General features: G+C 37.0%; 1 protein-coding gene across 1 annotated transcript in view; it reads right to left on the minus strand.

The window, feature by feature from the left end:
• Positions 1 to 15,648, minus strand: part of DNTT (DNA nucleotidylexotransferase) — an 88,477-nt gene that overhangs the window by 49,572 nt on the left and 23,257 nt on the right. The window contains exons 5-7 of the mRNA XM_010139266.1: positions 14,692 to 14,763; positions 11,639 to 11,762; positions 10,085 to 10,217 (exon numbers count right to left, since the gene is read on the minus strand). Of these exons, the coding sequence (XP_010137568.1) occupies positions 10,085 to 10,217; positions 11,639 to 11,762; positions 14,692 to 14,763 (329 nt within the window). The remainder of the gene's footprint in view (positions 1 to 10,084; positions 10,218 to 11,638; positions 11,763 to 14,691; positions 14,764 to 15,648) is intronic.

Genomic DNA, 15,648 nt, shown 5'->3' on the forward strand with positions numbered 1-15,648 from the left:
AAGAGTCATGTATTTGGGAGATTTGTGTTCAAGGAAATGAAGAATGCTTCCCCTTCCAGAAAAAACAGAAGTGTTTTCATTATAAATCATACCAGAACTTAGTAATTTACATGTTTAATTTTCATAATGCTAACAGTATGCATATGTTAATTGTTCTAAAATGCTGAATGAATAATTTTCAGGTAACACAGCTCAATAAAAAATCACAATAATTTTTATTGCTAACAATAAAATGGGAATGGTCAGTAGCATATTGGTTAGAGTATATTTCATTGATATATTGGGACTATAAATAGTTGCATAATAATCCCCTTTATAACTTTTCAAAACATCCACTTTGGCAAATTGGTCTAGAAAATTGTGTAAATAATGCAAAATCTGTTTTAGCATTTTGGAATTCTAATGGTATATTATCTTAAAGAGTGCCACTGGGCAGGCCACTGGATTTTGGAGCTGCGAGTGCTGTTATTCATACTGACAGCTGTCACCGCTTCATTCCACTTAGGTGAGTCTAAGAAGCCAGTCACCATGATAGACAGCTGTTTGTTTCAGAGCTAGGACTTTACATCAGGTGAAAGCAAGTTCCTTGTGGGCAGGCTTACCATGTGACCCACAAACAACTAAAATGGCAAAACTGAAGTCAGTGCTGAATGCTGAAGTCTTCTCCAGCTAATATCAATACCGTTCTCTTGTACTTTGATAACCAAAGGTGCTAGAAAGGATATATCTACAGTTCAAATCATCTTCAGCCCAGCTCTTCTACATAACAGACACCCCAGATTGCTTTTGTGGTATCCCATGCTGAGCAGTAAACCCAGAAGCCTCTTTCCCCACTCCTGCCCCCATACACAGGAAGTTTTGATCACAGTAGGCCATCTCTGTTATACAGCAAAGGTTTTGAGAAACTGTCATCCAAAAATGAGAAGAAACATCAAACAGAATTATGGAAACATCAGAGTTGCTTTTGAAAAGAACTATGGTAGATTTCTAACAATTTCTATTACTTTTTGTATAAGTAAAAGCCCCATTACACTGTAAACACTAAAATAATCCATTAAAAGATTAAATTAAAACATATTACATGAATATAGAATGAACAGATTTAAAAACCATGGGACATTCATCTCCTGTTTAGAGATTATTTTCAAGATGTCAGAATAAATTCATGGGAGGAATCTGCATTGTAAGATCACTATTTTTCTTCACCATTTCCTAAAACGTTTTCACTGCGTAACTTCTTGACAGATAATTTTCTTGTTTTCTCACTCATGCATCTTTCTTAAAAGCTTAAATAGATCTTTTTGAGTTCCTCTTCCTTAAATTCCATTCACTTACAAAACAAAGATGCTGTGATTTGTCTCATCTCTACGCATTATTCACCAGCATTACACAATGAAACTGTTGTTCTTTTGACATTGCATCTCGATAAATGGATTAAATGAGCTGTGAATATCAGCATTTAACCAATAAAAAGAGATCTTTATTTATTTAAAATGTATCAGATCTGCTTCATCGAAAAGGCTAATTGAAAAGGCTATTCAGGTCAGCTGTGATATTAGAAGACATCTGAATCACATTTAATGCTACTTAAAGGATGTGAACGGGCTAAAAGAAAAATTAAACCATGGCCATTAAAATTTAATTTGACTTAGTGAATCCATTAACATTTCAGTTTTATGCAGTGGCAAGCATTCAAAAAATATTTCCATATAATTCAGAAACAAAGAATTGTCAAATGGCTAACCCCTATGTACTAAAAATGATTGAAAGTGACCTTAAAGGGCAAATCAGGAAAAAAGCAAAAGGAGAAAAGTACTTCGAATACCATTATTAGCTGTCAGTCTGTTCTTTCCTCATACATAGAGAGTCTTTATATAGATATATCTGTATTATTACTGTATACATGCAGACATACACATACATGAATTATCAGCTTACAGCAAGTTTCTGGCTTATTCTGACTCAATTCTATTTTATTGATGGTAGTTTTAAACTTCTGCATCTTGCCACATCTATCATCAGGGTTCTCTGTAACAGGACATTTCTGCCTCTGATAATGGCCAAATTGATCTATGTAGTTATCAGCCCAAGCTCATCTGGCAACTTTGTCTCATACACCCTTTTAAAATAACTTCTTATAGGAAAAGGCAAAGTACTTACCATTTGTGGACCAAAAACAGTTAGAGTCCTGTGGATTTTAGTTTTGTTATTACACTAGAAATAATTGCATCTTTACTAAGAATTCTTGCATTTGTTCTATTAATACACATTTTGGTTTTCCTTTATAACATTCAACATCTGATATCAAATGAACAAAACACTTCTTTATGTGAACTGTAAAGAAATAATCTATTTTTAAGACAATACTGTGTCTTACTCCTAGTAGTCTACTTGTGATATCACAGGGTCACAGAATGTTTTGGGTTGGAAGGGACCTTCAAAGGTCATCTAGCCCAACCCCTCTACAGTGAGCAGGGGCATCTTCAGCTAGATCAGGTTGCCCAAAGCCCTGTCCAACCTATTCTGGAATGTTTCCAGGGATGGGGCATCTACCACCTCTCTGGGCAACCTGTGCCAGTGTTTCACCACCCTCATTGTAAAAAATGTCTTCCTTATATCTAGTCTAAATTTCCTGTCTTTTAGATTAAAACCATCACCCCTTGTCCTGTCACAACAGGCCTTGCTAAAAAGACCGTCCCCCCCTTTAAGCACTGGAAAGCCACAATAAGGTCTCTCCAGAGCCTTCTCTTCTCCAGGCTGAACAACCACAACTCTCTCAGCCTGTTCTCATAGCAGAGGTGTTTCATCCCTCTGATCATTTTTGTGGCCTCCCCTGGAACTGCTCCAACAGGTTCACGTCCTTGTGCTGAGAACCAGAGCTGGACTCAGTACTTCAGGTGAGGTCTCACAAGAGTAGAGTAGAGCAACAGGATCAGGTCCCTCAACCTGCTGGCTTTGGATGCAGCCCAGGATACAGTTGGCTTTATGGCTGCAAGTGCACATTGTTGGCTCATGTCCAGCCTTTTTAACCATCAGTACCTGCAAGTCCTTCTCTGCAGGGCTGTTCTCAATCCCATTATCCCCCAGCCTATATTGATACTGAGGAGTGACCTGACCCAGGTGCAGGACCTTGCACTTGGCCTTGTTGACCCTCATGAGGTTCACAGAGGCCCACTTCTCCAGCTTGTCCAGGTCCCTCTGGATGGCAGCCTATCGCCCTGGTGCATCAACTGCACCACTCAGCCTGGTGCCATCCTCAAACTTGCTGAGGGTGCACTTCATCCTGCTGTCTCTGTCATCGACGAACATATTAAACAGCACTGGTCCCAGTACAGACTCCTGAGGGACACCACTTGTCACTGATCATCATTGATCACTAGCCCTTGGATGCAACTGTCCAACCAATTCCTCATCCACTGAACAGTCCACCCATGAAATCCATCTCTCTCCAATTTACAGAGAAGGATGTTGTGGGAAACTGTGTAAAACTTTTTATGGAAGTCCAGACATCCATAGCTCTTCCCCTATCCACCAATGTAGTAATTTTGTCCCAGAAGGCTACTAGGTTGGTCAGGCAGGATATGCCCTTGCTGAAGCTATGCTGGCTGTCTCAAATCACCTCCCTGTCCTCCATGTGCCTTAGCACAGATTCTAGGAGGATCTGTGCCATGACCTTCCCAGGCACAGCGGTGAGGCATGCAGTTCTCATGGTCCTTCTTTTCCTTTTTTGAAAATGGATGCAATATTCCCCCTTTTCTGGTCACCAGGCACTTCACCTGACTGTCAGGACTTTTCAGATATGAAGAGTGGCTTGGCAACTATATCAGCCAATTCTCTCATGACTCTGGGATGCATCTCATCACGTCCCATAGGCTTATGTATGTTCAGGTTCCTCAGGTGGTCACAAACCTGATCTTCTCTTACAGTGGGAAGGACTTTGACCTCCGGTTCCCTTCTGGTGGTCTGTAACTCAGGGAGTGTGAGAAGAGAGTTTATCAGTGAAGACCGAGGCAAAAAACAGTTGTTGAGTACCTCAGCCTTCTCCTCGTCTGTTGTAACCGTCTTATCAGTTGTGTTCATCACAGGAATATGCTTTTCTGATTAACATACCTGAGAAGCCCTTATTATTTTTTGATCCCTTGCCACATTCATCTCCAGCCATGCCTTGGCCTTCCTGACCTCATCCCTACACATCCAGGGAGCGTCCCTATACTCTCCCCAGGATGCTTGTCCCTTCTTCCACTGCCTGTGCAATTCCTTCTCACCCTTTAGTTTGACATGTTTCTTTGCCTCTAACAAGTTTGCTTTTGTAATTCAATTCAATTGAATTTTGTAATTCAATTCATTCCTTATAAAAATGATAAATATTGTAAATAGCACAAAGCAGTCATCAATGCAGTAATTTTAAAGATTTTAGCCAGTTTCATATAAAAACTTTTTCTAGAATTAAAATGGTAACAGTGTCAGTACATAACTAAAATTGCAGATTGGCAAGAAAATACATTAACCTTAGTTTGGTTTTCGTTCTCATTTTTTCAAATTCAGTTAAAAAAAATTAAATGCTAATTTGATGAAATAGTCGTAAATTAATATAATCTGGGATTTCATATCTTGCTGTATAAGCATTACTTGTATTGCTATGGTTTACATTCTAGTAGACCTCATCAGTGCTAACAGGATATGGAAAATGCTAAATGTTGTTACAAATGCATTCCAGGAGGTATCATGGTATCATGGAAACTGTAAGGCTAATCCAGGGAGTTTCTCCCTCTATATGTACAGTGTGAAACTTTTGGCTTCACTGAAATCAGTGGCATTGTCATCTGCACTCTAGACCCATCACTTGAGAGAGAAAAGAGGTATAGAAATAACTAAACTGCATCCTTCCAGTGAGTTGATAAACCTGTGAAAGTGGTAAAAGTTTGAGTAGAGTAGGGCATATAAAAAAATCAAGAAGTTTTTGAAAGGCTTTGAAAGAATGCACTGTGTTGAGTACTCAACCATTTCATGGTTTCTTACAAATTTCTTTTTGTCCATGACTCCCAGACACTTTATTCATCAGCTTCTACTTCATGATTCATCATAGCTAATAATAGATGAAATGAGTGGAAAAATAATCAAAGCTCTAATGACAAAAGGAAATGTCTGAATTACTCCAATAGATTATCTTCTAAATTGACTTGGCTAGATATCCATTAATTTGGATAAAAACTATCTTCTCCTTTCTCAACTAATATTTTAATGAGTAACAGAAAATTAGAAGCAGAAACTAGTGATGACCTCTCTTCTTTCCCAGTTGTAGTGCCTCTGACTCCTGCCACAGAATATTTTTATTCACAGCATTCCAACACTTCAGGGTCAAACACTTCTAAACTTACGGAGTTCAGTAAGGTAAAACCATTTACGAAGCTTTAAGACCAACTGGATCATGTTAGAACACCTCTGTGTAAAAAGCCTCATCCAAAGTGGGCTATAGTTTATCAGAGGCAAAGCTGTGCTCATAAATGATATCCAGTCTCTTCAGTCTGTTGCTGGAAGAAGTGCTAGATTATTCCAGGATCCGCCTAAAATAGAGTGTGTACAAACTACCATTTCAGCTCAAATGCTCAGTGCCACTTGTCTCACAGCTCCTTTATAGCAGATTCCTTGTTGACAAAATGAAATAACAGCAGATAGAATTTTTATTTCTTATAACATCAGTGGAAGAAAGTGAGCAGAAATTACAGTATTTGGACTTGAGCAGCTGGGTACACCTTATATCTTCCTTTATTACAGCTTGTGTTGGAGTAAAAGAAACAGAAATAACTATATCTAAGAATAGTGTAAATGTGAAGATACTCCATAAAAACAAACACAGTGTGAGCAGAATAAAGAATCACTGCTTAGGAGTTTGTCTAAAAACTTAGTGAAAGAAATGTCTGCTAAATTAATTATAATACCTTGAATTCTGGCACTATATTAATCCTAGATCTGAACAGCAAAAAAACACTTTGTGCAATAGGCCTTCAAATACATTTATTTCTCAAAACCTAACAAAGATTCGGAGTCACATCAGTTGTTCTAACCTTATTGTGGTACTTCTACAACCTGATAAAGAATACTTTTATTAGGCATATCCAATATGAAAAGGTCAAAGAGAACTTTTCATCATGATTTATCAAGAAATTCAGTCAGAGGCCACATGACTAGCTCAGTTAAATAAACCAAGACCTTGGGAAGAGTAATATTCCTTATATATTTGATCTTACAATCTCTCATTTATGAGCATATGTCAATACAGTTAGATAAATGTGATTCTAGATGCCTTATAAAAGACTCATTTCTGATGAAGGTGCAACAATAACGTTAGTTATTCATCAATGCATGAGCCTATAGAATAATCTCTGGATGTGTTTCTTTGTCCCATCTATTTCATTTTATGTTGAGATTGAAAGGAGGGATATCTTTAAATGATTTTCTGTCCCATGTCATTCTTTTATACATTCCCTTGCCTTGTAGGAAATGGCACTGCACACAGGAAAGAAACTTTTGCACTGCGATAGACAAAAACATAGCAGTGCTGCTTGACAAACACACTGACACTTCCTTTGCTCTCTTCATTGCTTTTCTATTGGCAATCCTTATCTTCAAATGTTACAGAGCCCCAAATCCCGATATCTAAAAGATAATGTAAAATTCAAGAAAGGAGATAGTGATCTACAATTAAGCTCATATTAGAACAGAATTCAATAATAAGAGAGTCTAAGATAAAACTTCCCTTGATGCAGGACGGAGCCTCCCACCAAGACAAATACGCTATAGGCACTACAGTTATTCTGCCTGACTCATTGCCCAATATTCTTGGACACCTTGGACCTGCAACATAGAAGTTTATCTGAAAGAAATGAACTCCTTAATCTACAGAATCAGAATTGTCTGGTTGGAAGAGACCTTCAAGATCATCGAGTCCAACCAGACACCCTGCACTGCCAGGGTCCCTGAACGATGTCCCTCAGCACCACATCCACATGTCTTTTGAACTAGTAAGTATTTCCATGCACTCTATCTTAAGGCAAAGATGGGAGATGTTCACAAAAGTGTGCCAAAGTAAACCTCATTTGAGAAAGTCAGAACTGAAATCGTGATACCAATAGGATGCCTAGGTGATTTCAAAAGTTCTAAACAGTAAGTGCTTATTGATAAAATAATAACTATACACTCATAGCAATACGCTCCTGCTGCTGCAGAGCTAACTACAATGGTTTGAGTGTGCTCCAACGAACACAAGAAAACTGAAACCTAATTTGTAAATCATTTGTGAATCACATGGACAAAGCACACAGAAAGGCTAACAAAGCCATACTGGAAATGCAGTTAATGAAAGTGATGATCTATTCTTATTATTTTGTTCTTACTTCAGACCCTTTTCTGAATGTTTCCAATCAAATTTGGTTTCTGTGAATGTGTGTTTTGAGATATGAATAACCAGTACAGAGATTGAAGCCATAAACTACACATACTATATAATAATTCCACCAAGCATTTTTGCTTGTAGGAATTCCTCAATCTAGATCACCTCTTACGGCAAACCCAAATACCAGCAGCTAAATCCAGTTAGCAAAGACCCAGGATCTTGCAGAATGTGGTGAAAATGATTCAGCCCATGACAACCTTTTCTTGAAGTCACTGTGAAGTGGCTTCACTAACATCAAGCCATAGGAGAAAGGGAAAAAACCCTCCAGTTTCTCTGCCATGAAACCTAGTGTGAAGTTCTCTCTGCTTGTCATTACTAACAATCCTGAACAATGTTGATATTATTAATAATAGGATCAACACATTGTTAATAGAAATCAAATTTTCTGTAACTTGCAGTAATAGATACAAGACGAGATAATGCTATTAGTACTGAAAACCACTTGATTCTCTAAAAAGAATAAAATTACATTTTTAATAATCAGGGAAAAAAATATCGGGTCCTCAGTTTAACTCTCATTTAAAAGTGATAACATGGATTAGCCTAAACTACATTCCTGCGTTGGATATAGGTGGGACAAACACAGTACTAATCAGGGATGTTGCATAATAAAATAAAGCTTATTTTCTTCCCATCCCACAGCCTGCCTTTAAGTCCAAGATGGAAGGGAAACTTCACTCTCAGTGGCTTTTGTAACTTGTAATATAAGATGCTATACCCCACCTCAGAATTTGTCTTATCAACTTTAAGAACATGGTCTTAAATCTCAGCAATTCAAAAAAGAGAGGCTGAGCACTGAAAATAATGCCATGCCGATTCCCGATTCAAGACTGCATGGTAAATTCAGTCTGTCTGATAGATTGTCCATGGTATGCTTTATGTTGCATTATCGGCATCTTCAGTACTTCCTTCTCTACCGTCGAGCTGATAGGCCTCACTAGATAGACAATGAAATGCATTCCGCACTCTGTGGGTGTGATTTATTTATTTTTTAACTGCGATTGTTCTACTTCTGTATTTTCATGCATTGCAGTGTTGTAATTTCTGTTTCAAAATGACCCACATAAGTGTCAGAAAAAGATTTTTAAAGAAGAAAAGGATTCTGCCAACCTCACATATGAAATTATACCAACTGAAACTCAAGGTGCATATTTTACACGTGCTTAGCTAAGTGTTTCTGTAGGGCAGTAACAAAGGATAAACTCATCCAGGCTTCATTAATTTATTCACTTCTGCTCCTGAATAATTAGAGATACTGAAGGATTGCCATCATGACCCTTTATTTCAGATACTTTTAAGTCTTTAGATTCCTTTTTTGGATTCAGATAGCTTAAAAGAGAATTGCCTTCAACCAAACACAGTATTATTGCCACTTCCAACCAAAGACACAAGGAAAGCGCTTCTAGTTAAAGATGTTTACAAGTTATTGTTTTGCGAAGGCAGGCAGAGAGATGAAAGAATCAGAAAATACAGGCATCAAGAAAGTAGCAGATGCTAAATTCCGTTTCAGTAATATGACCCTTGAGAATAAATAAAAGAATTTGGGGGCTAAGCTGAAACTACAGAATGTTAGAGCAAAAGAGGAAATAAATAGTGGGCAACTTGTAAGAAAAACACATCTTGGTATGTTCTCAATAAGATAGCATCAGCTTTTCCCATTTCCATGCCTTACTCTCACAACTTGTAGGTCTATTAAACCACATAGATCCGAAGACGTAATTTGATTTTCACTTCCCGTCTATGGCCTTTTTTCCCCCTGAATATTCCACCACTCTGAATTAGAAATACACAAAGTTTCACAAAGTAACAAAGAAAGCAGCAGGATTCTTAAGGTGCAGACTAAGGTTTTTTGTTTTACAAGCATGACATGCACTAGAATTAGTGACATAATGAGGGACTGAGGACAGAGCAAGGAACCCAATACTCCTGAAGACTATTTCCAGTCTCAATACTTTTCTGTGTGGCTTTAGGAAAACTCTTACGTAAGTGCTGAAAGAATGAATATTGTATTTTCTGAGCAACAGTTTCAGGTTGGTTTTACAGAGCAAGACCAAAAGCTTTAGGAACAAAAATCACTCAGGAAAGAAATTCTGAGATCACCCTATCTATTCATAGGTTAGTGTATACTTGGTTTAGTCAGTCCTTTATATTCAGTCTTGTTAGTGTTTACTTCAAAGTGTACTTCTAATGCTACAAACTCTGCCTTAGCACTTCCCAATCTCATGTGACCAAGACCTCTTAAAAAAAATCAAAACTGCCAAGATTGCCTTAAAGCCATTGTATATTTCTTTAAAGCGTGGCCTTACAATAGCATCAGCCTTGGGAATTCAGATCAACTTACAGAGATAAAAGTATGCTCAAGTACAGTATGTGATCTAAACATTACTTTTCCAGCAAGCTATTCTTAGATAGATTTTGTTCTGACAAACCAACCACCTATAGCAATAAAACAGGAACTTGGGAATGTCATAGGATTGCTCTCCTGTTTGAAAAAAAAAAACAAAACAACCAACCACTGAAAACGAACTCTGATACTTTCCCACCCAGCTTCCTCGATTTTTCCATGAGACCATCATAATTTTGTGTGGAGCTGAATACAACAGCCAAGTGACCTCATTTGTTTTCACTCACCTCCTGAAACCACCAGTTATGGTAACTAAAGCGTCTGGTAGAAATGTACACACAGTATTCTTGACAATCAAGCTTACTGCATCCGCTTCTGCCTTAGATACACAGCTAACAAGGTCCTCATAGTAGAGAAACCCTGGAAATCAAAGGCAAAAAAGTGCCGATCACTCTGTGGAATTAGCAAAGTCTACATACTGTTATGTAAACCCCGTGTGAAATAGCCGCCTCTAATCAAGAATTTAAACCATACAACTTGTGCCATGAGCCAGGGAACCCTATCTAATGGCAAGAATGAAGAAATGCTCCATCTTGAACCTGCAGCTATAGGCTTGTTGTGGGAAGAAATATATTTTTATGCAGCCTCTCCAGGAGTCTTTTCTTTCCTCCTCCACCATTCCTGGAGTCAGCCTCCTGCTCTGGGTGTGGGGAATCACAGGCAAGAGACAGCCTCTTCCTTCCCTCATTTTTGTCCTTATAGTTTATATGTATTTTTGCCATTATAATTCATTATAAATTGTAACAGCAGCTGCATTTATAACAACATAGCAGTCAGGATAATTGTTCCACTTGCTGAGATTCTGAATTTTTATAAATTACTCTGACTTCCCTACCAGCTCCCACCAATGGCATTTCCAGACATACTGCTTTAAAACTATGTGCTTGGGTTCTACCCAAGTGCAGGGCTCAGAGGTATGTGAAATATCCCAGCTATCTTTATGTCTGATCACAGAGCTCGTTCTGAGGCTTTCTTCACATTTGGATATGATATGCTAAAATAAAAAAGGACAAAGGAGCATGAATGTGGACAAGCTATACCAAGGGATTCTGAGGTGATGTAAAACACATGGGTTTAATGCAAAAACACAGTTATGTTATTTTAATGTCATGTTATATAATCTCCTTTTATTAATGTAGTGGATTCTTTTGTTTAAATTAGCACCTTTATTTGGAGAAAAGGTTCTCACACAAAAACAATCTGTGAGGAAGCGACATTATTCACCTGACCATGTTTAGCACTTTAAAGTTAAGAAGTGTTAGGATTATAGAAGTCATTTTACAAGTCTCTCTCCCTTGCTCTTTTTCTCTTTCCCCTCTTTGAGAAAGCGAGGGGAAGGAGGGAGAGAGTAATAAAGAGAGTCTGTCATTCTTCTGAAGCTGGCCCAGCTCTAACCCTTGACAGTACTTTGTTACAAATCTTGATCTATCACTGAAGTAGGTTTGTCTCCTTTGAAAAGTAGTTCTGGGCTTTTCTAATATTGTAATTTTTTTCACAACCTATGTAATAGTGATCCATTAGTATTCCTGTGTATAAGAACAGATTTCATTGGGTATCTGTGTAAGCAATACAAAAAAATATGCAAATTCATATGTTTTGAATGACACCATTTTTAATTAGGAACTCGGTTATTCCAAATATGATTTTAAATTAATAATTTAATATTCAGAAGACACTCAGAAAGAAAATTGATGTATAAATGAACTTTGCCTCCTCCTCTGATTCAGTTATCAAGTGCTTAGAGCACTGAGATACAAGTTTTTATGAGACTTATGTCTTACCTGCTTTCTGCATTTTTGACAGCTTCAGGGTCTTGTCAGCTTTTACATCTTCCAGAGTTCTTAAACCCTTTCTGTACCATTTCTCAGATGTCTTCACTCCGACACCAAAGACTGAAGTAAATTGCTAAGGTCAGTAGAAAAATGCACATTTCAGTGTTGTCTTCTAAAGGAACCATGAATTAACAGTAAGTAGGTAACAACAAGGTTTTAAGGGAAAATACTAGGCAGAGTTTTTCTTACACTGAAGATAACTAATAGTGTAGTACAAACATGCAGATTCAGCTTCCCTTCTTTGCATAGTTACATTGAAAAGACATTTGTTTTTATACATGGCCAGTTCTCATTAAAATGAAACCTAAACAACAATACACCAGTAGGTCCAGCATGTGATTTACCTAAATGAACACTTTTGACTAGGGTTTGAAATAAGGGTAGTAGTCTTTATTCTTACTGTATTTCTTAACAGAAGCACAAACAATAAAGTAGCTGAATTCCCTTACACTGACTTCATAGAATAAGAAACGTCTCAAGACTACCTTCGTACTTTGACTGACACGACAATTTTATATTATATGCACTACCAACTCACAGGTGTACACATGATGTTGGTGTTGCAGCACTCCCAAGAGATGGGTCAGTGGGAACCCTGTGGCTCTTGAAATTCTGCACCAAGGGCAGTGGGTCTCATGGTGCACAGCAACAGACAGTAAGTACATAAAGACAACTAATCTATTCTTATGGAGCATTTTATAAAACACTTATGAGTGGAGGTCACACCCAATATTGTTTGTTTTTCAAACTGGGATTCAATTTAACATCTTACAATTCTTCACTCCCTGTGCAAGCCAAAACAAATTCCTATACATCTTATTTGGTGCTGAGATTTCACTATTTTTGTCTGCTAGAAAAAACAAACAAATAAATCTAGCAGTCTCTGAAGTTTTAGTATGGTTTTACTCCATTTATTGAGAAGTAATTTTGTACACTATCTTACTCTCCAAGAAAGGATGTCACAGTTGTAAGCATTATTCAGTGGATCAATATCTCAGATGAGCAGCGACATGAAAGCATGAGGAAAAACTTTCATGCCTGCCCAAAACCACGTTCTTTATGTTCATTTTGTCAATTCTGAAGCTCTCAATAGTTTCTTTGTACTTTGAGAGAATTCAATGAGTAGCTGTGTAGGACAAATAACTGCTGTTTTCCACTGAATTTATAACCTCTGAACTCCAACTATGCTAGCTTTATTTAGTGGAGAGAGATTAATTCCTCAGAAATAATTAAGATAAAGAAAAGAGAAAAATTAATATCTTGGATACTGTTAAATAGGAATTATGTTACATTTTATATATAATGGATGAAATTGTCTGAATCAAGGATGTTTATGAAAGAATGTGATTTTTTAAATGCTTAGATTGTTATCTTAATGTTTTTGCTGGTGCTAAAGATTTTCACAAGGTCTGTTACCGGGTTTAGAATGATTCCAAGAGACTTAATTAGTATTAGGATAGAGATCTAAAGAAAATGGATTCTATGCCTCAGTCCAGATTTTTAGGAAAAAAACCCAAAACATACACACTTTTTTTTCCATACTAAGATTCATTAATTTTCAGTATATTTACAGATGACACTTCAGAGACACTGCCAGCAGTGCAGTGTGAGTAGAAAGTTGCTCATTTCTTCAAATGTGTGTGTGAGCATTGCACTTTTTCAGCTGGTGAAAGCAAATTATATGAAATTGTTCGCTGCAGCACGAAATTCCATAAGAAGGCAAACTGACCATATCATTCAGGTACCCTACATCTAAACCATAGACTGTACAATTTATTTCAGTCATTTGATAACTGTGGTCCTGGAACCAGTGGTGATCTTCCAAGTCAGGAGTTATTTGCAAGGAGTTAGCAGATCCATGCTAAACAGTAAAATTAATGAATTCACTCGTATCATGTCATTCTTCTTGCCTTTCTTAGAAACACATTAAAAAAGTGTTGGGAAAAACTGGCTATGGCCAGTTTAGCCAAAATGTTGATACTGTGCTCAGATAACAAGAGAGCCATATAAGTTTGTTGTCATTTGGCTTGCAAAACAAAGCATAAAGCATATTTGAGATCATCTGTCCCCTGACAGGTTTTATTTATTTTTATTTTCTTAAACCCTGAAACGTAAGATTTAATGGCTGTTCCTCAACCTTTATTACCATTCATAAGCAAACCTGCTTCCTGAATCCTGCTATACATGTGAATCTGTACCTCTTTGAGTATTGTCACAGGTGGCATCGAAAAGTATCCCTAAACACCCTCATATTACTCATATTACAGGTAAGAGAGAAAGAGCCCTTCAATAGCTGAAGTTACAGTGAGCAATTTAGGGGAGAATTAGAGTCCCATTCCTTTTACTCTTTACTTTAAATTTTTCTGAAGGCACAAACACAACATTTTTAGAGATTAAAACTGGAAATAAAACTGAAAAGATTTTTTTTCAGAATATATTTTTCCAGTGGAGAATTCATTGAAAATTTAAGAATGTTTTAATGTGGTTTAGAGTCCCTAACTATGAAGAAGCGTGACCCCCAACTCTAAACCTGCCATCTGCCTAACAAAGAAATACCTTCAGTCCTCTTCCTTCTGCCTCACACAAAAGAGAGTTAAAATAGATCTGAGTCATCTTCTTCAGCTGGTATATTCTTCATGCCAGAATAAGATGGTGTAGTGTTATAATGATAATCTACTGAGGAAAAAATAAGCCCAACACTGGGTTAACCTTACAGCAAAGAGTATGCATTACATTACATTTCAGGAAAAAAGAGATTGTTTAGTCCAAGCTTCAGAGCAACAGTGTACACATCACATTAATTAGAAATATGGCTGATTTTACCATTATTCCTTACTCTATCACAGTTTCTCTTTCTTTTCTCTTTATTCAAAATCTTTCTTTCTTTATGCTTGATATTCGATATTCCTTTATAATAAAATTGGTGGTTATGTCTAAGTTGTACCAAACAGAGGAAAATATAGGCAATTTTAAATAACAGTAACAAACCTCAAAAGATTTACCTTAAATGATTTGTATCGTTCATCATTTAATACTTCTTTAGCTCTAGAACTCTCTCCTTCTTCAACAATCTCCTAAACAAAGAAAAACATTACTTAAAAAAAATGTCAAGATTATGGTAAGATTTAGTAAAATAATCTAAAAGAAAGTCTTATTAAACTGTACAAACATGAAGAGCATCCTTAGCAAATATATTGTTTTATCTCATTAGGATCAAATTCTGCAATCCTTTTTGAGACAGAAAATTACTGAAGGACGAAGTAGAAACTGGAACCACAGAATAAATTTCACAGTGCTTATTTACTCATAAATTTACTCAAGGGTGAAGTAGAAACTGGGACCACGGAATATATTTCACAGTAGTTATTTACTCATAAATTCACAGCCAGAAAGCAGTTATATATCATAAGGTATCAATGAGGCATCCTGAAAATTAGATTTCATTATTTGAGTATACTTTCTTAAAAGAAAGAGCATTGTAAGAACAGATATATTTTTATTGAGTATACAGTTCCTTCAGTCTTTTTGATACAAGCTTACAAACAAAAAAAAACCGCTCAGCAGTAAAACCCCCCAAATCATCCTGTTTTCTGTGGGATTGCAATTGAATTCCCAGTCCCCATGTAGTAGGTACGAAGAGCACCTCAGAGGCTACATTCATTACTGGTGGAGTGAGACAAACAAGGAACCAGAGTGAATCACAACGCTTGGCAGTGACCTCTCCAGACAGCTGAGATCCCCTGATCAGCTGCCTGCTAGAATAACAGCATCTGAGGTGTGGGGTCCTCTAAAGGCTAAGAGTTGAAAAAAAATGTGGGAATACTCAAAGCTCCAGTAAGAATATGAAGTTCATCCATCACCTAGGTAAAAGGTACATGCCATAACTCATAGCGAGGTAGGATTTAATGACAAAGTACTAAAATATTTACCAGTTTTGCAAAAAGAGTATTGCTAATAAA

Source organism: Buceros rhinoceros, unplaced genomic scaffold (genome assembly GCF_000710305.1).
Source record: "Buceros rhinoceros silvestris isolate BGI_N320 unplaced genomic scaffold, ASM71030v1 scaffold4387, whole genome shotgun sequence".
Classification (NCBI taxonomy): Eukaryota; Metazoa; Chordata; class Aves; order Bucerotiformes; family Bucerotidae; genus Buceros; species Buceros rhinoceros.